Source organism: Antedon mediterranea, chromosome 3 (genome assembly GCF_964355755.1).
Source record: "Antedon mediterranea chromosome 3, ecAntMedi1.1, whole genome shotgun sequence".
NCBI lineage: Eukaryota > Metazoa > Echinodermata > Crinoidea > Comatulida > Antedonidae > Antedon > Antedon mediterranea.
In genome coordinates this window covers 34,447,765-34,474,827 of record NC_092672.1, presented here as the reverse complement: position 1 = coordinate 34,474,827, position 27,063 = coordinate 34,447,765, and the positions used below count along the sequence as shown (strand labels likewise).

Sequence of the window (27,063 nt, the reverse complement as noted above, 5' to 3'; positions counted from 1 at the left end):
AAATGTAGTAGAATTGTTTGTATGTCAACTGGTCTCAGTCTATCCAAGTTTGGGCCCAAACGGCGTTAAAGCAATGCGTTGTTGAATCAGTGGTGTAAAGGCTATGAGCACTCATTGGCTAAACCCAGCGGGGGCCCCTGAGCAGTGCATATGTCGAAAAAGGCTAAACGCCCAATTCGCCCTTTCTTGATTTATATTTTGTCTTTTTACTTTATGCCTCTCATACAGTATAGTACCTATCACCAATCAGGTGAGGTTGCTACCAAATTTGTTCAAAACGATCCAATTGACACACAGGAAATGTCAGATTTAATAGCAGCTCTCTTCACCATCACTGAGAGATTTTGCTCTTTTTAACCATCTCAATGCCAACTAGTTTTTTGTGACCTTAGTAGAGTAGGGAAGCAGCCAAGTCTGGGATGACTGATCCACATTTATTGCTGTATGTATGTATACCACTTAAAGGCCTTGCGACACAGTAGATGCTATACAAGTCCAGGATACTATTATCTATCACAGTAACAGTTCTTGTTGCTATCAAGTTTGCGGTACGCCACATATTTATAGTTCTGAAACGAACTGTTGAGTTCCTCGACATCCTCCTGAAGTATATTGATCGAAACGTTGAGAAACTCAACAGTTCTTTTCAGAACTATATATACGTACGTGGTGTACCGCAAACTATATCAACATTTTATTTCGCCATGCAAACCTTAACAAACAATAACAGTATTCTTGTTTATAGTACTTTAATTCAAAGACTGAATAACATTTCATAGACTAATAGAATTTCTTTTCACTATGTACAAATATATTACCCTGCCCTGAGTAGAAAACAATATGAAGATAAAATATAAAAATAATACCGTAATAATATTAAACAATTTGGGGGGGAAAAAGTTAAAAGTTAATACAAATATGGACAAACCAACCAACACATATATATGTTAACAGTTAGAGAGAGTTATTTAACAATCTTTACAATATAGGCAATAAATGTAGTACTGTACCTTTAAAATATCTTTATTTTTAGGAAAAAAGTTAATATTTTAATAATAAATATCACTAAATGTGTAAAAACCAACTACCGTAGAAATATAGATTATGTTACTAAATATTAAACAATCTGTGTAACCCTTCTTAAACAGTATATTCTTAAACAGTATATAAACAATATGTAGTACTGTACTGTGTTCATAAAAAAACTTAATATTTTAAATATAAATATCATTAAATTATGTACAAACTTACTACCTGTGTAAAAAATACTAAATGCAAGATTAAATATAATTTAATTTATGTAGAAAAATGAAAAAGCACATCCAGATACATATTTCATATCCTGCAAACACTTTGTTGGGTCCCGAAGATGTCCTCTTAATAGAGGTTTTATCCCGGGTTTTAACACTGAACTTTGTAGAGTTAATTATTAAATATTTAATAAGTTACAGTTACAGTTAGAGAGAGTTAATTATTAAATATTTAACAAACTTTACAATATAGGCAATAAATGTAGTATTGTACCTTTAAAATATCTTTATTTTTAGGAAAAAAGTTAATATTTTAATAATAAATATCACTAAATGTGTAAAAACCAACTACCGTAGAAATATAGATTATGTTACTAAATATTAAACAATCTATAACCCTTCTTATAAAATAAATATATATTGGCAATATGTAGTACTGTGCATGGAAAGCATTAATATTTTAAATATAAATATCAGTATGTACAAACTTACTACCTGTGTACAAAATACCAAAGGCAAGATTAAATATAATTTAATTGATGTAGAAAAATGAACACATCCAGATACATATTTCATACAACTTTGTTGTGTCCTGGAGGTGTCCCCTTAATAGAGGTTTTATACACTGAACATTGTAAAGCACCTAGCATCTCTGTGAATTGATTGGCACCTATAATATTGGCATAGTGATTAGTGATGTTTTTAACATAACTAAATAAATATTAAGCTACCTATTGAAAGACATTATTATTGAAACAAAAAATAATGATAATTTTCATCACAAATAATATCAATGATGCAAAAGAATTTTTTCACGAACATTGTCAAAAAGATGATGGAAGATTTTATTATTTAATTGATATGATTCGAGTCCACCAATCATAACTCATCTTCAGAATCTTCTTGTTCGCTGTCCATCTCAGCGATTATATCTATTTTATTCTGAAAAAAACACATAAAAATAGAATATGTAAGACATAGTGAATTTAGTTTGTATGGCTTTCTTGCAAAATAAATATCATAGTTTGATTTTTATAAAACAGAGGGTAGTCATAAGTAATTCTAATTTCACCTAAGGCCAATTTAGTGAGTGAGTGGCCGAGCGGTTAAGACAGTGGAACCGTAATCACGTAGCCATAACATCGGCAGGGGTTCGAGGCTCACTCACTTCATGGTTCTGGTGGTAGAACGAGTCTTCTCGGATAAGGACTATAAACCGTAGGTCCAGTGTACACAACTTGCTCGTGTGCACTTTAAAGAACCTAGTACATCTTTCGAGACGAGTAGGGGGTTACCCCGGTGTATTAGTACATCACAGCCACTGATCACCAACTGGGCCCTCTGGGAGATCAGTCTTTGACTGAAGAGGTCACCCAGTATAAAGATAAAACAAACAAACACAGACGAGCGGTAAAGGTAAGCGGAAAATTGCGTAGTTTGTCCCACATAGAATCTGTATCTGTCCTGAGCGTAAACCGCCCGTCCGCTCCGCTTTGTGTGTAAACGGTCATAAAGAATAACATAGATTCTATATTTATATTACCGTTACAACTCGTCTGTGTAAATTGGCCTTTATACTTTCGAGTACTTCCTAAATTTTCTGAGCTTTTGTTGTAATTTATTACCTTTAGGGAGCGTCCTTTGGTTTCAATGGGTAGAAGGAGAGCGCATATACTTGCGAGGAATGCGCTTCCAGCATAGATCGCTATGGCGAGGCTAGGTGATACCTCCATTAAAACCTGGGCGGTGAATGGAGTCACTATAGCACCTATCCTAGCAAATGTACTACAGGTGCCTAGAGCCAGGCCACGAATGGACGTTGGATAGACCTAAAAGGAATGAGAACAAAGTAATATAAATATATATTTATCAGTTTTTTATCGTACTAATATTTGCCAATCTTTAAGATGAATTTCTATTGTTATTTTATTATGATAATGGACAAATAAAGCATTTCAGTATTCAGTCAAACACAGAATTTAAAGTACGGTACTTCAAAATTTAATTAGTGCAAACATAAAATGAAACAAAATAAAACTTGTTGAAATATGTAAATATCTTACCTCAGGCGTATAAATATAGAGAATATTAAACATGGCTGACACAGAACCTCTTGCACAAAATAAGAATAAAACCATACTACTCCTGAAAAAGGCATATATTTGATACAATTATTTGTTAATATACAGTAGCTATAAATATGTATACACCGTTTTACAGTACAGTTTACAGTTAGAATGAATTGAAATGGATTTCATGGACCAATAAAATTAACTAATTTTCCATATTTGGTTGTTTCATGAATGAAACTATAATGCCGTATAAGGTATTTTTTTTCCATACTTGATAATTATTCACAAAAATTCAATTCAAAATGTCCATGACTAGGAGAGAGCTCACTACACAGTAATTGGCACAACCACTAGTGTTTGATATTTCAATGAACACACCTTGATAAACAAAATTGCTGTAAAGAAGTAAATCCACCAAACAGGATGCATACTAATGCTAACGTAGGCTTGCGTCCAAATCTATCTACTACAATTATGTTAAAGAATATACCTGAAAGAAAACACAGTTATACAGATATCTATTGTATATTTAATACCTCTATGATATTCCAGTAATTGGTACTGGAAGCATTTTAAAAGAAACAAACGAGTTTGCCTGTTAAGGCCTGTCTTGGAGACCCACTTGATAGTTTGATTTAGTTCGCTTTTGGGAATCCTGTCTCTCTCTATTATTTGTTATTTTTTGTTATATGTGAGACGAAATAAATGAAATGAAATGAAAATGAAATACATGATGATGTCATATCACTACCATATTAGGGCATATCACTACCATATTGGGGCATATCACTACCATATTTGGGCATATCACTACCATATTGGGGCATATCACTACCATATTTGGGCACATCACTATCATATTTGTGCACATCATACTTTTTTTGTCACATAAAGTTTGACAGTGTAGACAGAGCTTTATAGGATTATTGTTGGTTGAGGCACTTATCCTGTAAAAGAGAGGTAACAGGTTCGAATCAGGATACATTTTATCGTCAAGATATTTGAATAGAGTTATCCTTTGATGGTGGAATTACTCGTTTGTGAGGTCGGTCTTTCCATCCATGCCATGTTTCCTTTAAGCTCTGTCTACACTACTAAAAAATTTGCCCTTAAATGTACATGATGATGTCATATCAATACTATATTTGGGTACATCACTACCATATTCAGGCACATCACACTTTTTTTGTCAAACTAGTTTGATAGTGTAAACAGAGCTTTATCCATGTCATGGTTTCTTTATACACTACCTATAAATTCAGCAAATGTTGTTTTGATAAAGTCTATATAATCTTCTGTAGACATTCTCTCACACCAAAAACCACACTCTCCTGATAAACTTCCAACTGATTTACCTAAGAAAATTAACAAAAAGAGATGTTTTATGAGGAAGATTTACATCTCCCTTGTTTTATATAACATATTTTTTAAACCACACTTCTATTTGCGGTATAATTTATTGATTGATCTGATGATCTACATTTTTTACTGTATTTTATTCTCGATATTGTGTTGTATTTGATCATAACTATGGGTTATTTATTTGATTCTACAATCATGTTACCAAAAAAAATAAATGGCTTCCCCGAATGAACTCCCCCTCCCTAAAAACCCTCCTGAACAATAAACGCACCGGGCGTTTATTCTGGTAAATACAGTTGTCATTTAACTTACTTGTACATGTATTATCTACAGTTTGTGTAAGGAATTCTGTTGATAATAAAACGATTCCATAGTATGCAAATGCAGCTGTAAACCTATTCAAATGGATTAAATAAATTTGAAATCATTTTAAAATATGTAAAGACTAGATTCAAACATATTAAAATGTATACAAAATTATTAACTTTACCAAATATAAAATAGCAGTAACGATGTTACAGTCATTTCTTTAGTTTCAAACATATCTGAGAATTTACCACGTTCCTGGAAAAAACAAGCAAAATAACGCTCTAGTTGTCTACACTATCAAACTTTATGTGACAAAAAAATGTGCACATATATGGACATGATGATATCATATCACTACCATACTGTATTTGGAAATATCACTACCATATTTGGAAATATCACTACCATATTTGGGCACATAACACTTATTTTGTCAAACTAATTTGATAGTGTAGACAGAGTCATATAGTAAAAATGATGATTTTTTGTTTTATTTTCTGTTAAAAACTCATACTTACTGCAACAACTATTTTCTTAAGGCGACCAGGTAGCAATGATTTCTTGTTCATTCTGGCAACCTTTTGCAGTGTCTTATAAGCCTCGGCTTCATTACCACATAGCATACAAAAGCGTGCACTTTCTGGCAACCACTGTAGGAAGAAAATTGGTTGAAAATTCCTACTAAACCTCATCTGCTAACTATGGCATCTTTATCAGTTATAGATAAATATACAATTCAAAATTTTATTTATTCCTCTATTTAAATGATGAGAATATTTATATTTTTTATATTTTAAATAAACCGAAAGAAATATTTACCCATGACAGACAAATAAAACCTGCTAATGGAATACCAGATAGAGCTAACATCCATCTCCATCCTAGCGTTGACATGGTAACCAAGGCTAACAGCGCTATTCCAATAGATCCAATTGCAAAAAAAGACTAAAACAATTTCCAAATTAGTGTATGATAAAAAAAATGTATATATATTAGAAGGGCTAGTGTTGCCCGAAAGCTCTGCTAACTTTTCTGGCTGTTTTACATTATCGTTTTGATTTAGGTTTTGGAGAAGCAAATGGTGGTGAGTGACTTTCAAGAGTTTAAACATTCAAAAGCTCTATCTACACTATCAAACTTTAGGTGACAAAAAAAATTGATGTGCCCATATATGGACATATCAGTACCATATTTGGGCATATCACTACTATATTTGGACACATCACACTTTTGTTGTCAAACAATTTGAAAAAGCTTTTTTTTTGTATTTCCATTGAGATCCAGTCACTGATACCCACAGCATTGTCATTTTTTTATTTTGTATCTCCATTGAGATCCAGTCACTGAAACCCACAGCATTGTCATTTTTTCAGTAATTTGCTTCGAAGAAATTCATTAAACATCCCTATACAGTAAGTTATTTACCTGTATGTGTCTATCTACTGCTCTCTAGATTTATTACGGTTTGGCTTAATACTACATATTATAATTGGAGAGGATTAAGGATTTTTTAAACAGCGGAACATTGCAGGAAATAGAGTTCAATTTATGTGACAGGAGCAATAGAGTCTTGTCTTAAAAAATAGTTGATAATTTAGATAAGGCATGGACAGATACAAAGTCACAAGTTACTCATACCCCCATTACTGCAAGACATTTTCCTCTAACTTTTGACGGTACAAATTCAGAAACTAATGTATTTCTGTAAAGAGATATCAGACAAAATAAGTTTATAATTAATGAAGATGAGTTATTAGTCAAACCTTTATACAGAAGAACCCCCATTACACCTTTGTCCCCTTAATATGTTTTATTAATAGTAGGTGTCTCCGGAACATAGAAGTCCCCAAAAGACATTTTCTACTATATATTAGAGTATTTTTATAATCTTTTATTTAGATAAGAATAAAATAAAATGTTAAACGCAATGATCTTTTTGGATTATAAAGTAGTTTTGTTATGTAAATATTTTAACGTTGATACTGTATTGTTGCTATTATGTATACAAAAGTCAAGTAATAAAGGACAACATATGCTATTGTTGTTGTTGGAACCAGCTTATACTTATTTCAGGATAGGCAGATGCCTTTTTCATTCGAGCTCCTGTGAATAATGTTCCCGCAAGCTTTAATATGGGAGCTTCAAAGTGCTGGAGAATGGAGCAGTGTAAATGGTTTATTATTACAATATTATTTCTAGCCAGGATTTAAACTAGAACTATTAAAATAAACCTGGCTAGCGACGAGGGCGTATCCCCATACTTCGGTTTGGGTTTAGCTTTGCAATATTTATTAGTTTGATATTTTATCATATAAATAATAAAAGCAATATTATGTTCAAAATGTAAAACTATACAATTTTATAAAAGTATTCAAACAAAACATAATCTTATAATGCAATATACCATTTTATCATATATATTTATATTATATCAAATCTCTTTTTAATACTGAATATCAATCTTTATATCGTTTTAGCTCTGTAATATAAATTTTCTCTGTATACATGTTTGTTTTATCTAGATTTCAACACAATATCAAAATATTTTATATAATCTTTTAACCTCTGTCTGTGTAATATCACTTAAATATTCATTGATAAATAGATAGATAGACATATATACTGTAACCTTCACCATATTGTTTATCATTGCAATAAAAGTGGGTTGCCCCCACAAAAGCATATATATTGGTATCTAAAGATGTGTCCCCAGACAGGAATCAAAGCTAGAGTATATAAATAAAACCATACTTACCCTTGATTTCCTCCAACCACACCAAAACCTGCTAGCATTCTCATACATAAGAACCAGACGTATGTGGGGGATATAGAACTCAGAAAGCCATAGTAAAGAAGCCATACAGAACAGGCTACCAAACCCTACAAGATAAACAAAAGAAATCGTAGCCACTGTATGCAAACACCTTAAAGGCCAATTCACACAGACGGGCAGTAATGGTAATAAAAATATAGAATTTCCAGTAGCTTATTCGTGACTATTTACACACAAAGCGAGCGGACGGGCGTTTCCACTCAGGAGAGATATGTGGGACAAGCTCTCTTGAGGCATGGCTTTCCGCTAACCGTTATCACTCGTCTGTATAAATTTTCCTTTAAATTGATCAGAATTTGTGAGGGCAAACTGACTTTGAAGGTGATGCTATTTAAAGCTTTTTTCTCACTCGATCAATGCAAACTCAAGGACAGGTCATTTCACAACTTCAACACAACACGTACTCACTACATATTATATTTACACTAGATTATGCTTACTGTTTTCCGTCCAAATTTATCGCAAAATTTTCCCCAAATTGCTGCACCAAAAAACTGCCCGACAAACACAACCGTGGTGATGAGGGCTTCCTGCCATCGTGGCAGTTTCCAAATGCAACGCAGTTCAGGAGCGATTATACTCAACATCATGACTTCCATAGCATCAGCCATCTAAATAAATGGAGAAGCAAATGTTGTGGTTAGTGACTTCCAAGAGTTTAAACATTCAAAAGCTCTCTCTACACTAGTGCCCATAATATGAACATGATGATGTCATATCACTACCACCATATTTGGATCACTACCATATTTGGATATATCACTACCATAGTTGGGCACATCACACTTTTTTGTCTAACTAGTTTGATAGTGTAGACAGAGCTTTACACAGAACTAGAGCAACAGAATCATATGGAGAGATATGGTAGTCAACCTTTGTATTGAAGAAGGCACGTTGATGGTGACCTCTTGAGGCACATGTTTGACCCTGAAACAATCGTAAAATGTGGTACTTACAGTGCACATCCCAATAAGTGCCATTATCAGTATCTGAAAAGGACCAAACCCTATGTGATTGATGGCCTCGTCTACTGTAAACGTCTCTATAAGAAATAAAATGAATTACACATAATTATCAAAGTTCACCATGTTATCAAGACTGATGGCTGAGATTGGTGGCTGAGACTAATGGCCAGATTTTATAGAAAATCATAGGATCTCTTTATAAATACTAGAGAGGCCTACATTTAGGCTGGGAGCATCTTTGCCCATGTTTTCACAGCCACAAATTAACCAATAATTGTTGTTATGGCTGCGGATGATGCCTTACTTTAGTTTTTCTCTAGCAGAATCGGTTATACCCCGTTTCTACAATAACTTTATTGGTTTATAACATAATTCATAAAAAAGGTTTAACAAGAAGTATTTCTTACAAAAAATGCTGCTCGACATATGATTAATTAATAAAAAAATGTCCTTTAATCGCAAAGATACATACAAATCACATATAGTTCTTTAATTATGAATCACATTATGCCCATTTTTTCACTAGTTAATTGTATACACAGCATTTGAAAGAAGACATGTTTTTCTTCCATACTGTTCATACAGATATGAAGTTAGGAAGTATATTGTGACAATTAAGAATTAATTAATTAATATTGTGACAATTAAGAATTCATAATAACCTTGTAAATCCTCAAGTAACTTGCTTTTGACATCATTATCATCAGATTGTCTATCAAACATCTCTGCTGTACTATCATCGTGGAGTTGATGTAATTCAATAATCTCTTCTTCTTCTATCTGATTTAATGGTTTATAATTAATATCAACATCAATTTCATCATTATGAAATGCTTTCCATGCCATACTGTCAAACTGAATAGTAATAATATTTTAATATTAATAATATTGTAACATGATCAATTAAAAACGAGGATAGTTTTTTTTCACAAATTTCACTTTTTAAGAATAACTTTACGAGTATAAATTTATTGTATATTGTTTTATGAAATAAACCTTTCCAACAACATTGATAAATAACCCCACTTATCAGCGGTAAAGCCAAAGGAGTATTGTAAAATTACCCGTTTTTTTAAAAATCATCCTAAAATAAAAATACAAGATTTTTTTAATGATTTTTTATATACTTTTTCCCTAAGAATTTACATAATTTCCTATTATTATTATTAAATTGTATAATATTTCATAAAAAACAATTAAAAAATTTAAACCCGGAACTACCCTTTAAAAATAAGTAAAATGGATGAATTTTATTTTAACCAGTTTATATTCAGTCTGATCATGGAGTTGTTAATTAGGTTTCGATCCAAGTCGGCCCTAAACCGTCTCGGCCAAAGTCAAGTCGGCCCCAAGTCAAGTCGGCCCCAAGTCAAGTCGGCCTCAAGTCAACTCGGCCTCAAGTCAACTCGGCCTCACGTCAACTCGGCCAAAAAATAATCGGTCAACTCGGCCCCGTTAAAGTATGGAACGCAAAAAGTGCAAATGAAGGGATTGATACAATAATATTTCTTCTTTTTTAACTATGAATAATTCTGACTTTTTTAATGAATATTATTATTTAGACAATAATATATTTAGCAAAAAAAATAGGAATGATTTCACCAACTTTCCTTTAATTATTTACGTTTAATAAAATTTCGTAGCTGAGCCTCCCTGCGCGTTTGCCAGCTTTTTCGATATCTACAACTGCTACGTGTTTTCGCTGACCGGGGGATTCCCCTTTTTTAAAAACGCAAATAATGCACAAAAACGATGTACGATCATTTTTTTTATGGCCAAATGGTGGAACGTAGGCCTCCGTCTTCGATTTCCTAAAATACGGTACCTGTACGTGTTTTTTTGTAACACCCGGGTACTTCTATTCATATCGGCAATGAGTTCATTTTTTTATATGATATTATATTTTTTATTTCTTCATTTTTTTAAAAACGTGGATAGTAAGAATCGTAATAATATTAAGCACTTTTTGCGTTCCATCATCCATACTTTATTGTGGCCGAGTTGACGGATTAGTTTTTGGCCGAGTTGACGTGAGGCCGAGTTGACTTGAGGCCGAGTTGACTTGAGGCCGAGTTGACTTGGGGCCGACTTGACGTGGGCCGACTTGACTTTGGCTGAGACGGTTTGGGGCCGACTTGACCTGCACCCGTTAATTAGCAACTTCGGGACTCCGAACTCACTGCTGGTCTGAAAGGATACTAGTACCAGAGAGTTGAGGAAAACTAGAAATCAGATAGTCAAAATACTTACATAAATGTTGTTAAGTACACCTATACATTTGTAGAAATATTACTATTTTACCATCGTATTTTGCTTGATTTAAACCGACATATGTGTCTATTCCTTCGTGTCATGTTCGTCATGTTTATAAAATAAATGTTTTGTTTTATATTTATGTATAGCGCCCTCTTGTTATCTTCTTTCCGGTTGATTGGGTTTGGTTGTCGCGGTTGTTTCTCTTCAACATTCGTCAGGTACCAAATTGGCATTTTTGAATGTTACTACCACCATGCCTATTCTAAGTTTTTTTACGTTGCTGCTGCTTTAGCCAGCTACATCCACAGAGGACTACTCATTCAGAAGCTATATCAAGCGGCAAGTTATAGTTCTAGAGGCTGACATGTTTGAGATTTTGTAAACTAGGACGGGTCATGCTCAAATTACAAACCCCAGCCGTTTGGGAGAAGAGAGTCGTTGAAAACATTTGCTGTAATACAGTATTATAATAGATGCATATGTAGACGGTAATCTGTAAAATCTTGATCAATAAATAATGAATTTGTTCTTGCTGTCAACCTATTATGATAATTTACTGTCAAATAATCAAAACATTATTTTGGCTGTCTAGGCCAAGTCTCATTTGACTGTCAATCTAGACCCATATTATATTATTGTAATTCGCCGTCAGATAGGCCTCCTAATCATTGAATTATTATCAAAACAGTCCATATAATAGTAAAGTTTTTGTTTGTAATAGGATACAATTTGTTGTCCACAAAGTTGTAAAATAACTCAAAAACAAAGCTTTAATTTCAATCAACTTCAACTTTCAACAATCCAGTAAGCACTTTAAACAACAGCTTCACAATAACTTTTACAATCGAATATCCAACCTTACAATAGATTTACATCCCTTTATATACATGTTCCTATCCTTCTAGATCATTATTTATACTTCTTATTCTATTGGATTACAGTTTCTATTAATAGCACTTTAGAATGTTACTGATTGTTCTTATTTTAATTATACATGGTTTCTTAAATCTAAACATCTTATTCTATAATATTCATGTAGATACTATGATACTTATGTTAAGGAATGGTAATTTATTACAATGGAAAACGCTGTTTTATTGGCTAATGCCTGATTTGAATGAGCAGATTGTATGTATTGGAGTAGGGTATACATTGTAATATTATTGGGTAATAAGTATGGTATAGTGTTCGACTCTAAAGAGCGTGTCACACGTAACGTTTAAATATAGGTTTAGCGCGAGCGCTAATAGGCCTATAGGTTTTAGTTAGATTATGCCTTTTAACGTCTAAATGTTTGTCTAAAATAATAACCTTCAAAATGTTAATCTAATTTAATTGCATACACTATCTTCATGAGAATAATAAAAAATATATATATCAACATTTCGCGGGACAATATAGGTTTCTAAATATCGAATTGTGGGTGATTTTGACGAGAAGTGGGAGAGGATTTAACGAAGAAAAGTCGTCGATCTAAAGTAAGACGTTTATATTTAATCAGTAACGTAATATAAACCGTTAATGTGATATTAACCACTAACATCATAACTACTAATGTAACATACATACACAAATTTAATTTACAATAGGCCTAACCACTAACGTAACAGCAGTTAATAAAATATCACCACAATATAACATTAATAACTAACGTACAATACAACAACCGTGTTACGTAATATTAACGTAAATACCGTAAAGTAAACCACCATTACAGTTTAAACACTAAATAAGATTAATTAAGTTTGATTTAATGAATGTCTGGATTGATAGGGTGATAGTGTGTGGAAGTTGTGTGTAATGTATAAACTAAACGTTAATGGCGTGTACGTTCTTTCATGGAGCTATCTTCAAACTTCGGTTTCTCTCCCACTCGCTCACATCTATTGTATTCAGAAAATCTCCGATAGTGAAGAGGAGGATAAAGGTGGCCTTCACGTGGCCCTCCTTGGAAGTAACAGTGACTACTGGGAAACCGACACTTCTATATTCGATCCTATGCTTTAAATATGTTATTTAATTATACCTATTAGTATCTCAGTGTATCGATTTTTTAAGCATCATTTTTTAGATCTCGCTAATTATGACATTTTTAGTAGTTGGCGGCGCGCCATAACTTTTCGATAACATGCCTGAAGTCTATTTTGGTGCCCCGAATTCGACTCCTTTCATCATCGAATGATCCACCACCGGTGTTGAAATCGTAGATTTCGAAATCTGTTTGGGACTCTTTATCTTGTTTTATTATGACTCTATGAACATATATTTTTTTGATACAGTCTTGATATGGTTTAAACATTTGTAGACATGGCTGGAGTATTTGATATAGAAATTAACGATCAAGATGGAGACGAACTTGCTGAAGATGCAATCGACATTGACGCTGATGTAAGTATCCTAGGCTAGGCCATGGCCAGGAGTAGGAAAGTTATATTGTATATTCCCTATCGCGCGAGCCGTGTGATTTATCCGTGTACAGCTTTGATGAGTACCTACCCCACATTACTATAGAATCAAGCAGGCCTAGCTTGATATTTTATTGTTTTCTATATTATAATAATGTCTATGTCTATAAATAATTTATATTTTGAGTTTAATATTTGTATACTTTGATTTATCCCAGGAGTTTCTCAGTGCAAGTTCAAGTTCAGCTATTGAAATGTAAGTGTTAAATGGGAGTGGCTATCTTAATTTATTATTTTTCTATCTATTAATACTAATAATACTATCTATTGGCACTGTTAATCATAACTATGCGTCTAGTGTAAAGTTTTCTATTGTAGGCCGATAGCCACGCCATATCATTGTACAGTCTCTCTTTGTGTTGTTGAATGAATTTATTACATTTTATTGCAATTTAAAAAGTTCTCAGGTGCATAGATACAGTACTGTAGGTTCAAGATCTATAAATTATTACTGTACTTTGAAGGCAGGGTCGAATTGTGTTGATATAGCTAAACATGAGTTTATTTTTAACCCATCTTTATTTAATTAGAATCGATTGTTTAACCCCTGTGGTAGTGTTTTAGTATTGTTTTGCATTTTGCATTTTTTCCTATAATGTATGTTTTATTTTAGTCAATAATTTATATTGTTTTTGATTATATTTCTAAATTGTATTTGTTCATTTTGACTGATCTTTTTTTTTTCATACTCTATTTTGTAGGGGAGAAGGGATGGAGTCTGTACCACTGAGTGAGGCTTTAGTCAATCCGACCGAGGAACGTGTGGGGCCCGAACACTTTCAACTTCTCAAAGTACTAGGCAAAGGCGGATATGGAAAGGTAAGCGAGTATTGTGTATTTAATCAAAGGACAGTGGCGTTACGCTGAGACCCCTGGTTTAGAACTACAAGTAGCCCTCCAGCGCTGGAAGCCTCTGGCGTTTTTAGCCTTTTTCAACATATTTTAATGCCTGGGCACTGCTTCTGGGCCCCCATAAACTCCGGGGCCCCTGGGTTTAGCCAGTAAGCTCTCATAGCCGTTCCACCACTGGACAAGGGTGCTATCTAATCTTTTTTAAGGTAGCATTTTTTCTGTACACACTCTGTGCTATATTCTGATTGATATCTATTTTTGGAACACTTCTCTTTGCTTGTCTTAAATGTGATGAATTGCTTTACTGATAATATGATGGTTATGCATCATTTATATTCAAATCAATGTTTTGCTTATAATATTCCTATCCAGTATTCATTAAATAAATTTATTTTTAGTAATGTGTTATGATATTTTTAAATATTAATGAGAAATTTGATCCCATATTTATTGCTCAATTATCTGGTGTTTTTTTTAAATGATTGACTTTAACAAAATTTGTTGGTACTTTTAATTTATAATATAAAGGCTATATTTCTTTGTAATTAACCACAAATTATTTTCTGTATGTTTTCTTTATACATTCAAGTCTTATTTTTTAAAGATGTATTGTCCCCCTGAAAAAATAATTCTTAAAAAAAATGTTGTTGAATGTTCCATTTTAATGCAACAATAGTTTATCTACTTTGACCAAAAATTGGATCGAAAAAAAAAGTATTTACCTGAAAAAAATGTAATTTTAAGCAAAAAATGGTCAAATTGGCTGCCATCCAATGGATTTTTGGTTGAATTTAACCATTTATTTGGTCATTTTACAAGTGAAAACATAATTTGTTATCGTTATTTTTCTATGGAAGTGATTAACTTTATTAAAACTACAAAATAACCTATTCAAAGTCTGATTTATTTAATCTTCATTTTTCATGTTTTTGGGGGACAATACATCTTTAATTTGTCAAATTGTGTATACCGTTTTAATCACTTAAAAAGCAATATTTGATTATTCATATTTTATATTGTTGCTTTAAAAAAGATTCATTATGCAAATTGGAATATTTTAAATCCTAGATTTAACTAAAATATCTATTAATGACATCCGGTTACAACTGAATTCCATGATTTAGAGATGACTATCTCAATCAATAGTCTATCAATTTTATATACTGTATTTATTATTAATCATATTTTGATATGAATAGTTCAGTTACTGTATACCATAAATATATGTGGAAACTGATAATTTAGTGGTTAAATGAAAAAATAAGTATTGATAAATAATTTGTTAGTCGGTTTTAACTTTAATTAACATTAAAAAAAATTTTTTATTTTGTGCTATTTTTTGGTTTTGATTATTTTATTTCAGTTTGTATCTTATTTTGTTCTTGTTATAAAGTGTGTTGTATTAATTACAAAATTTATTTTTATTTTTATTTTTATTTAGGTGTTTCAAGTACGTAAAATAGCAGGCGCTCATCTTAATAAGATATATGCTATGAAAGTGTTGAAGAAAGTAAGTTACATTAAATAATAACAAAAATACAAGTATGGTTAAAATGAACCTGAAATGGAATTTCGATTTTCAAGAAATTCACACATGTTATTTAAATGTATCAAATTAACACAAACCCATACAAATAAAAACAAAATGTATAGTATTTTGAGTAAAAACAAAATTTTAAGATACCATGGTAAATTAGCGAAAATTACTCACGCCATTGCAATATTCTATTTCAACGGCCGTCGGAAACCTCTATATTCACGACGTCACATATACACACGATGATATCGAGAGCGTGTATGCCGCCCGATAGTCAGTGAATGATCGACGGCCTGGAAAGATACGCGAAGCGTTGACACTAATACTAATTTATTCAATATCTAATGTTGTTGAAATATAGGTCCCTAAAATGTACTTCGTTTGTTCTAAAACCCGAATTTAGAAGACCTACCTCCCAAACCTTTACTAGGCCTAGGCCCCCAATCCAGTGCGCGGGGTCGATCCACCACCCACATCATGCGGCGAGGCTCCGTTTCATGTGCATCCAAGGACCAAAGCAATATCAACAACTTGCTGCGCTCATTGTCAAGCCAAAGTAAAATATGAATAAAATTCGTTTTCGAACTGCCTGATTCGTGACAAATAAATTATCATCTCATATTACTAATTTAATTCTGCTAAACTAAAAACTAAAGAAACTAACACATTTTAGCAGTATAAATTACGAACGATACAAAATACACGAACGGAAAATATGGATACGCATCATTGCGCACGGAGCTGTATCCCGGACAACGTTGCCAGGCCAACTTCGGTATTGCCAGAAAAAAACCGTTGATTTTAAGATTTTAAATGGTCATTTACTCGATGAATAACCGTTTATACGGTAATAATTTTATCTAAAAAAATTCTAAATACGTTTCACAAGCATTTTTTAGAAAATACTCCATAGATTTCAAGAGTTATAGCCAAAAAACTGCAAATTGTTCATTGGAGGGATAGGAATATATTCGCAAAGTGACGTCACCCGCGAATTTTTTTGATTTTCAAATGGGGCTTTCCCCAAAAGGGCCAATTTATATTTTGTAACAATATACATTCTAGCAACACCTAATAGCCCCCAAAACATCATTCTAAAATGAAAAAAATCGAAAATCCATTTCAGGTCCATTTTAACATGGGTATAAAACTGATGCCAAATAACAAGAGGCAAGCCATGATTCAACGTTTCGATCTTTATTATTATCATCCTAGGTTTAGTTGTTGCGGCCAGGTTTCTAGTATGATCAAAGAAAGATCGAAACGTTGAATCATGGCTTCACTCTCATTATCTGGAGACAGTTTTATACTATTTTAAGTGTTATTTAAACGTAATCAATCCATCTATTGTTTTTTGACAAGTATTGTAGTCTTATATAGTCTACCTTCATTTCAATTCTATTCCCACAGTTCTAATATATGCCAGTAAGATAAGATAATAATATTTATAAAGCGCACATATCCACAAAGTACTCAAGGCGCTTGTGAAAACCATGAAAAATACTAACTTTGAAACTAAAAACAACAAACTTTTTTTACTGTATATATCAATTTCCATTTTTATATTTGTAACTAAAAACTGAGATATTAATATACTATTAAACTTGAACTTAAGTGATTAATACAATTTAAGTGAGTCATCAGTAGTCATTCTTAAACAACATCTTTGTGTTTTTGTGTTGAATTGAAGGAAGCACTATTGAGTAATCAACTATCCCACTCACCACCATGCCTGCAAATGAAAGTATAAATATAACAAAACCAAAACTATTATTATTACCTTACTCAAATATTTTACTCATAAGAGCAAAATGTTGTTAGTATTATAACTAAATGTATTATTTAAAATAATAGAAATGTAATATAATTTAAATAATACAGTAAAGTATTAAAATACTTTTTATCTTAAGAAATAGTTGTACAGATGCCAACTTTTTTTAAAGCCTTGTCTACACTATCAAACTTTGTGACAAAAAAAATATGGACATGATGATGTCATATCACTACCATATTTAAGCATATTACTACCATATTTGGGCACATCACACTTTTTTGTCGAACTAGTTTAGACAGAGCTTAACATTACTTATACACAAGGTAAATTATTGTCTTAATAATGTAATAAAAAAATACATATAAATATCTTCAATATAAGGTTATCGGTAATAAAATTATGATAAAATTGGGAGGATTATGCTTTCTAAAGTTGTTTTTAATTCTTATAATGTTTTTTTTATGTATCTACTGCGCCTATCTTTGGTTGGATATATGGCGCATTTTAAATTATTTCATTATTATTATTGTTAAAATATTAAGATGTGATGTTTTTAAATATTCTTACTATTTTTCAGGCGAGTATTGTTAGAAATCAAAAGGACACAGCTCACACAAAAGCCGAAAGGAATATACTAGAAGCTGTGAAACATCCATTTATTGTAGACTTAATTTACGCCTTTCAAACTGGTGGAAAACTCTACCTTATTTTAGAATATTTAAGTGGTAAGTCTATTTTAAATCTGTAATGCTCCGTCTACACTATCAAACTTTGAGACAAAAAATATGATGTGCGCGTATATGAACATGATGTCATATCACTACCATATATGGGCTCATCACATTTTTTGTCGCATAGAGTTTGATAGTGTAGACAGTGCTTAAGAAATATTACATGCATACAATATTTTTTTGAGCTTTATAATTTCACTTAGCATAAAAAATCATCAATAAATATAGTAAATAAAATATGATATCACAGTACTAATGTTTTAATCGTAGGTGCACTAAAATTAAACTTTGAATAAATAAAATATATCGTGTACTAATCTGTTAATCATTGGTGGACTAAAATTAACCTTTAACCTTTTCAGGAGGTGAACTTTTTATGCATCTAGAACGAGAGGGTATATTTATGGAGGACACTGCCAGTTTCTATCTATCAGAAATAGTACTAGCTTTAGAACACTTACATAAGCAAGGTATAATCTATAGAGATCTGAAACCAGAGAACATTATGCTAAATGCTCAAGGTAAGATATTGCTTATTTAATTAAGAATTATTTAATAAAGTAATCAATATATTTCACTAAATGTTGAAAAACTAAAAGAAACAAATGTTCAATTCTGTAGCCCTAAATGAAAACGTTTTTTTATAGGTCACGTAGTATTGACCGATTTTGGATTATGTAAGGAGTCTGTAGAAGATGGAGATATGACTCACACATTCTGCGGAACCATTGAATACATGTAAGTACATACAGTGGAACCTCCTAAGGAGACACTTTTGGGACAAATAGAGGTTAGCCATGGTATCAAACATATATTGCCCCTTGTTTGTTTCACAGGCAAGTTTTCTACTGTATTCAATATTTTGTGTTATTTAAGTCAATATAAAAGTGTTCTTTAAAGCTTTGTCTACACTATCAATCTTTATGTGACAACAAAATGTGATGTGCCCATATGGACATGATGATGTCAAATCACTACCATATTTGGGCACATCACATTTTTTTGTTAATTTAGTTTGATAGTGTAGACAGAGTTTAGTAACTATATTTGAATGGAGCCCTGTATTATAATATTCATGAAATAAATTTTTTTTTTAATCAGGGCGCCTGAAATTTTAACAAGGAGCGGTCATGCGAAAGCTGTTGATTGGTGGAGTCTAGGTGCTTTGATGTTCGACATGCTTGTTGGCGCTGTAAGTAATTTCCCTCTGGTTTTGGTTAATACCAGAAACGTATTAACATATAAGTATTCCGACTCCCTCTCCCTTCAATTAGTTATTTTTCCCATTTTACAATATATTTTAGTCATATAAATCCTTCATTATTTTAAATTGTGTAAAAAAAAAAATTAAATATTGATTTGATAACATTTGTTTAACCAATAAAATATATATGTAATAAATACATTTGAAGAAGATGATAATATATAAAGAAAGAAAATATTATAATAGCTTAGATATTATCTAAGCTATTATATTAAAGGTTGTAGTTTGTATATCGAAAAGTTTAGCTTAGATTCTAATAAGACATAATTTGTATTGTATGTTTCAGCCACCCTTTACGACAGATAACAGAAAAAAGACCATTGAAAAGGTACGTCAATTATTTTACATACTTTGACCTGATTTCCGATTATGTTATCAAATATCTAGATAAATTATGACATTTATTTGACATTTGTTATCTTTTTTCTCAGATTTTAAAAGGAAAGTTAGTTCTACCTCCATATCTAACACCAGAAGCCAAGGATATTATACGAAAGGTAAGTGTATAATGATGGGAAAAATTGGAAGAAAACTTAATTGTGTGTGTGAACACACACTACAATAGAACCCCTCCTTTGGGACACCCTATTGGGGTGGGGGACACCCTATTGGGGTGGGGGGACACCCTATTGGGGTGGGGGTCACCCTATTGGGGTGGGGGACACCCTATTGGGGTGGGGGACACCCTATTGGGGTGGGGGACACCCTATTGGGGTGGGGGACACCCTATTGGGGTGGGGGACACCCTATTGGGGTGGGGGACACCCTATTGGGGTGGGGGACACTTTGCCATGAAACGAATGAAGAGGCAATAGACAATCTTGGCTAATCCTTATTTAAAAGCTCTGTCTACATTATCAAACTAGTGTGATGTGCCAAAATATAGTACTTAGTAGTAGTAGTGATATGCCCAAATATAGTGGTAATATGACATCATATTTTTGTCACAAAGTGTGATAGTGTAGACATAGCTTAAGGGACATTTTGTTCTCTTTTGTGATTTTAGTTACTAAAAAGACACCCCAATGCTAGGCTTGGCAGCGGACCAGAAGATGCGGAGAAGATTAAAAAACATTCTTTCTTTAGGAATACCAATTGGCAGTTAGTGGTTGAAAGAAAACTTGAACCACCAATCAAACCAGCTCTTGTAAGTATATTTCATATATATATAATAATAATAATAATAATAATATCCTGGATTTATATAGCGCCTAATGTTGTGAAACCTGAACATTATTACCCCTGTCATTTTTTGCATCAAACACATATGGAAACATACTCCCATAATGCAGCTAGTAATCAGCACAAAGTTGTGTCTTGATCTAACCAAGTACCCATTTATACACCTGGGTGGATAGAGGCAAACGTAAGTAAAGTATCTTGCCTAAGGATACACGCAATGAGGCAGAGTTGGATTCCCACGTCCAACACACTGCGCCACCCTTATACCCTTATATATATATATATTATTTCATATTTTTGTTCACTTTGAATGAGATTAAGATAGGTCCGACTTGTTCTAATATTTGCATTGTTCCTTGATATCAATTTGACCTCCGGACCTTGTGACTTTGACATATTGGGCAATATGGTTGCATTAGATAACTAAATATTGTTAATACATTATACAAATATGTAATCTATAATTCATTTACTTGGTAAACACGACCTTACAGGAAGTAATAGTTTGACCTACATTTCTGTGGCTGTATTCACACTTAGGAAGGGAAACACTTACCCTTAAAAGTAAATAAAATCTAAGTGAATACAATTTAAGGAAAAAACTTAAATATTTATTGACTTAAGTGAAATACTTAATATTTAAGGGAAATATCTCACTTAAGTGTGATTGGTGAATATGGCCTGCTTTAATTCAATTCAATTCAACTTAACATTTATTTCTTCCTTCAAGAAAATGAGGTAAACATAATATATTCCAGTAAATTAATAACAAGGCAATTGATGATTAAAAAAAAGAGTATTAATCGTAGTAAAAACTACTTATTTTACAAATACTATATTTGAAACATTTGTATATAATAATAAAAATAAAGAAATGTAAACATGTTTTCATTTTTATTTCAGACAAGTGAAGATGATGTAAGCCAATTTGACACCAAGTTCACACGTGAGATTCCTGTTGATAGTCCAGATGATTCAGCCTTGAGTGAAAGTGCAAATAAGATATTTCAGGTCATTATTTACCACCTTATATTTCAACATAAAGCTCTGACTACACTATCAAACTAGTTTGACAAAAAAAAGTGTGCCCAAATATGGTAGTTATATGCTTAGAAAAAAAGTAGAGCTATTCTAAAAAAATATTAACCATGCCTTGTTCAGTGATTTCGAGCTCATGCCTCATAGGCGTCGTGTTCGATGCCTGGCATGTGGAACAAACCGGAAATGGAATTCGTTTTTTGCCAGTGGCCATCCGACTCTTAAATTCTTGAACTTTGACTTGTTATATTGTACCGTGTATTGTGATATTTTGTATATTTTGTAAGATCATTTTAATCCAGACCTTTTTATTTGAATTGCCCCGTGTGGAATGATTAAAGAATTTTGAATTAAATTGATATGCTTAAATATGGTAGTGATATGCTTAAATATGGTAGTGATATGACATCATCATGTCCATATATGGGCACATCACATTTTTTTGTCACATAAAGTTTGATAGTGTAGACAGAGCTTAAGAGACAAGAGTATCATAACAGTACAGTACACTCGAGGACATCCATATTCTACAATAAATAAAATGAATATGCCTTTTTTTTTATTTGATTCAACTTCTCACTAAGACGTACATTAGTGAAGGATGTGACCAACAGATGGTAAACGCCTCTAAAACAGTAAATTCCCAATTGCACAGTAGCTGTGTGTGGACTAGCACACCGAGGTAATCCGCTACTCGTCTCGAAAGATGTACTAGATGAGCTAGATGTGTACACTGGACCTACGGTTCTGCCACCAGAACCATGGAACGAGTGAGCCTCGAACCCTTGCCGATGTTATGGCTACGTAATTACGGTTCCACTGTCTTAACTGCTCGCTTTCTTTATATATCCTGAATATATTATGTTTACCTCATCTTCTTGAAGGAAGAAATAAATGTTAAGTTTAATAAAAACATTCATTATTGATGCTGTTATAAATATCACAATCATTTTTTATCTTGTTGTTATAGGGATTTACATATGTGGCTCCGTCTGTGTTGGAGTGCTTACAAAAAGATATACTAAAACCAAGATCACCAAGAAAGATCACACATCAGAGTCCAAGAAATCCTTTCAGGTATCACAATTATTGTACCCTGTATTCTTATATAAATGTATTGATTGATTTAAGTATTGATTGATTTAAGTATTGATTGATTTAAGTATTGATTGATTGATTTATGTTTTGATTGATTTATGTATTGATTGATTGATTGATTGATTTATGTATTGATTGATTGACTTATGTATTGATTGGTTGACTTATGTATTGATTGATTGACTGATTTATGTATTGATTGGTTGACTTATGTATTGATTGATTGACTGACTGATTTATGTATTGATTGATTGACTTATGTATTGATTGGTTGACTTATGTATTGATTGATTGACTGATTTATGTATTGATTGATTTATGTATGTGTTGATTGATTTATGTATTGATTGATTGATTTATGTATTGACTGATTTATGTATTGATTTATTTATGTATTGATTTATTTATGTATTGATTAATTTATTAATTTATGAATTGATTAATTTATGTATGTATTTATTTATGTATTTGTTTATTTATTTATTTATGTATTGATTAATTTATGTATTGATTAATTTATGTATTGATTAATTTATCAAATATATTTCAGTGCAATGAGACAACACTCGCTACAATTTGCATTCGATGAAGAATTAACCAAAATGGACAGCAACAACCATTCAGAAGCAATGGATACAACTGAACAACACCACTGAACCATGACATCCACTGAAGCATGACATCCACTGAGGCGTGATATCCAGTGATGCATGACATCCACTGAGGCATGTGATATCCACTGATCCGTACATCCACTGCTGTATGACATCCACTGAGATGCGAAGCGACAGCTAGAGGTGGGACGATGTGCAGTGAACCATAACGATGTGCTTGATGAAACTGTGCCGTTGGGGGCTTTAGCATGTGCATGTTTGAATGTGACATTACGTGGCGGCGTTGATGAAATAAGTGGCCTGTTCACGCAAATAAGATTGGATCAGCAATTTGCTATTTATTTTGGCAATTGTTTTACAACTCATTTGTTACTATATGTATATTTTACTTTATAAACAATTATTCTGCAATGACCTAAAAGTTGACTTGTGTGAATGGGGCTTTAGCATCATTGTGTGAATGGGCCTATACCATCTTGTGTGAATGGGCCCTTAGCATTGTTATTTTTACTGGTTTTGAATTATGCTACCTTAATAGAAAAAGTATTAGTTCATTTTATAGTCTGAAATATAAATTTTGCTCTTAATTTATTGCTTGATATTTTTGTTTTATAATTTATTTTAAAATTACGAATAACTTAATAAATGTTAATGCGATTACTGTAGATAGAATAAGTATTACTAGTTTGAATTCAAGTTTTGTTTTAATTTTAATTTTTTTAAATAATTTTCTATTCTTAAAAAGTTATTTTTTCAAGTTTCTATCTTATAGTTGTAATCTCTATAATCAGAGAATCAAACTCATTTTCTGAAATATGCACATGTGTAAACGTCCACACAGATGTAAGAGATCTGTCGTGATTATGTCCGCACATGTGTGCAATATTGACCTCTGACATGCTATCAAACGTTATTGAATGCAATCATATTCCAATCCTAGGAGCTCTATCCTTAACTACTGTATATTAAATTACCCTATTACTGTAATAATAATTGTAAATAGTAATATTGAATATCGGATCATGATGCTAAATGAGGCTAAAGCTGTGAAAATTAAATTTTGTTAAATGGGTGGGTTTTTTTCATCAGAAACCAATGATATTATATATTATTATATATCTTTTTGGTTCCCCTCCTGTTGGAATCACTTTTCAGTCTGGAGTATGCCCTCTAGACTTCGGCTTATTATACCTCGCTTCCAGAAACAAATATTCAAATACAAAACTGAAACACAAACAATTTTTAAATGTAACATTTCAATGTGTTTTATTTTTACCAAAACACATTTGCCAAATCTATTGCAGTTTAACAAAAGTATAGGTAAAATTTAATGTTTCTACTCAATATATAACTGATTAAGTCATAACTAACTTGAAATAAAAAAAAAAATAAAAATGAACAATGATTGAAATATGATGATACATAGTTATTAATGCACTGATATTAATTGGAATGGAATGTGTATCTAAATTAAATGTGTACACCATGTACTATGACATTTTGCATAAATAATATTTTAAAAAATGGCCCTGCGAGTCTTTTTTTTTTTCTTCAAAAAATGACCAGAAATCTTCAAATTGCGTCTTCTTTGGGATGGCAACCCTAGATTACAAATGCTAAATGATAATCTTCTTGTATTAGTTTGACCTTTGACCTAACAAGGAATATAGTAAATTAGCTTTTGTACAAAGTACTGTAGTAAACCACTATGCAAAAAGTCTATTATTACAACATTGATATCCTCTGTCCACATTATCAAACTAGTTTCACAAAAAGTGTGTTTTGCCCAAATATGATAGTGATATGAGTATGTCTATATATGGGCACATCACATTTTTTTTGTCGCATAAAGTTTGATAGTGTAGAAAGAGCATAATACACCTTCCAGATATTTTCTCCCACCCTATATCCCTATTTTATTTTACAAGTACATATTGTATATTCTGACAAGTGACTTCCAACATAGAGATATTATAGTTCACTATAATATCTCTATGCTTCCAACCAGCCTATGCACTAGGTATTAGGTATATTAAATTTATACAAATGATATTAAATAATTTGTGTCTGGTTTATGTTTTTCTAAGTTAATTGTACTATGTGGGTAATTTGTTGAACGTATAAAGCTCTGTCTACACTACCAAACTGGTCACACAAAGTTTGATAGTGTAGACAGAGTTTCAGACATAGCAAATACAACGATATTTCACATCGCATATAAATTGAATGCCATCTTCCTTTAAAATGTCTTCATAATTATACAGGTGTAGTCTTAGTATTTGAATCTATTTAATTAATAATTCAGTAATATACTTAAGTACCAAGTCATAACTGTAGTAATACTGTAAGCCTATTCTTCATTACCCTATCATTACTGCAGAAATATACCTGGATACTGCAGTAAATAAATCAATAAACTCAAAGAAGTATTTTGACATATGGCATTTCATACGTATAATACGTGAGTTCACAATCATGAATTTTCCAGACAAAAGTCAAAAACGCTGACTGGTGAACTAATATTAGGACAATAAATACCGACTTGGGGCAAGTCTAATAGTTGCTAAAAAGTGTCTGAAAGTTGTTTTGACCATTTTTTATTTTACAATCACAGGAGTATACATGCAAAGGTCAAAATACAATACCTATTCTTTTTGACATACGGTAATTAACTGCTTACTATACAGTAAATATAAGATGATGATAACACAAATATATGATAGCCTAATAAGTGTATTTAAATATAGTTGCTCAGAATATTGAGGTCCGAGCATGGAGGTATAAATGGTCTGAGCATGTCACTATTTTTACGGAAAATTTCGACCCTTTTATTTTTCAACATAACTGGTTACTATGGCTCTATAAAATGATGATAATACATATGCTCATATATGGCAATATTTTTGCATAATTGAATTTTAAAAAGTGGCTATTTTGGCCATATTTCGAAAAAATCCCTGTACTATTAGTAGGCCTACAGGGAAAGTTTCCGAAAAATGGTCAAATTTCAACCTTTATATTTTTCGACACAACTGGTTACTATGACTCTATAAGATGATGATAACACAATATATGTGTATATATGGCAATATTTTTGCATAATAATTGAATTTTATGAAGTGGCTATTTTAGACCTTTTTCGTAAAAATCCCTGAAAGAACGACTCAACTGACACATTTTTAAAAAATCACTTTTTTAGCTTTTTGGGCTATTTAGGGAATGATACACCTTGTGGTATAATATTCAGATATTCAAAATCAAAATACCACTCAATTACAAGTGTGTGTTACTATTGTCACCAAAGACTAACTCTACTACAAATGCCATGAAAGACTCACTCAATTGACATATTAACACCTATTATGTCATAGGAAACCCATTCACGTGCACAACAATGGTGTTAATTGCACAGCAAGCTGTGTAATGTTGTTGTTTTAAACATAAAATAATTTTGTACTGCC

At 32.0% G+C, this 27,063-nt stretch overlaps 2 protein-coding genes across 2 annotated transcripts; one reads left to right on the top strand and one right to left on the bottom strand.

Annotated features, from left to right (window-relative positions):
* Positions 1-242: 242 nt before the first annotated feature.
* Positions 243-11,153, bottom strand: LOC140045355 (synaptic vesicle 2-related protein-like). Its single transcript, XM_072090211.1, has 15 exons — positions 11,042-11,153; positions 9,454-9,646; positions 8,783-8,868; positions 8,267-8,437; positions 7,749-7,873; positions 6,632-6,695; positions 5,813-5,938; positions 5,512-5,643; positions 5,175-5,248; positions 4,997-5,079; positions 4,573-4,677; positions 3,701-3,812; positions 3,314-3,395; positions 2,876-3,079; positions 243-2,192 (listed from the first exon to the last, which is right to left on the bottom strand). The coding sequence occupies exons 2-15, from the start codon at positions 9,635-9,637 to the stop codon at positions 2,130-2,132; spliced, it is 1,611 nt and encodes a 536-aa protein (XP_071946312.1). The 5' UTR covers positions 9,638-9,646; positions 11,042-11,153; the 3' UTR covers positions 243-2,129.
* Positions 11,154-13,228: 2,075 nt separating this feature from the next.
* LOC140045333 (ribosomal protein S6 kinase beta-1-like) lies at positions 13,229-26,750 on the top strand. Its single transcript, XM_072090188.1, has 14 exons — positions 13,229-13,435; positions 13,671-13,708; positions 14,214-14,331; positions 15,806-15,874; positions 18,253-18,400; positions 18,769-18,927; positions 19,054-19,144; positions 19,508-19,598; positions 19,957-19,998; positions 20,102-20,167; positions 20,677-20,817; positions 21,756-21,863; positions 22,861-22,967; positions 23,539-26,750. The coding sequence occupies exons 1-14, from the start codon at positions 13,355-13,357 to the stop codon at positions 23,642-23,644; spliced, it is 1,365 nt and encodes a 454-aa protein (XP_071946289.1). The 5' UTR covers positions 13,229-13,354; the 3' UTR covers positions 23,645-26,750.
* Positions 26,751-27,063: the final 313 nt, after the last annotated feature.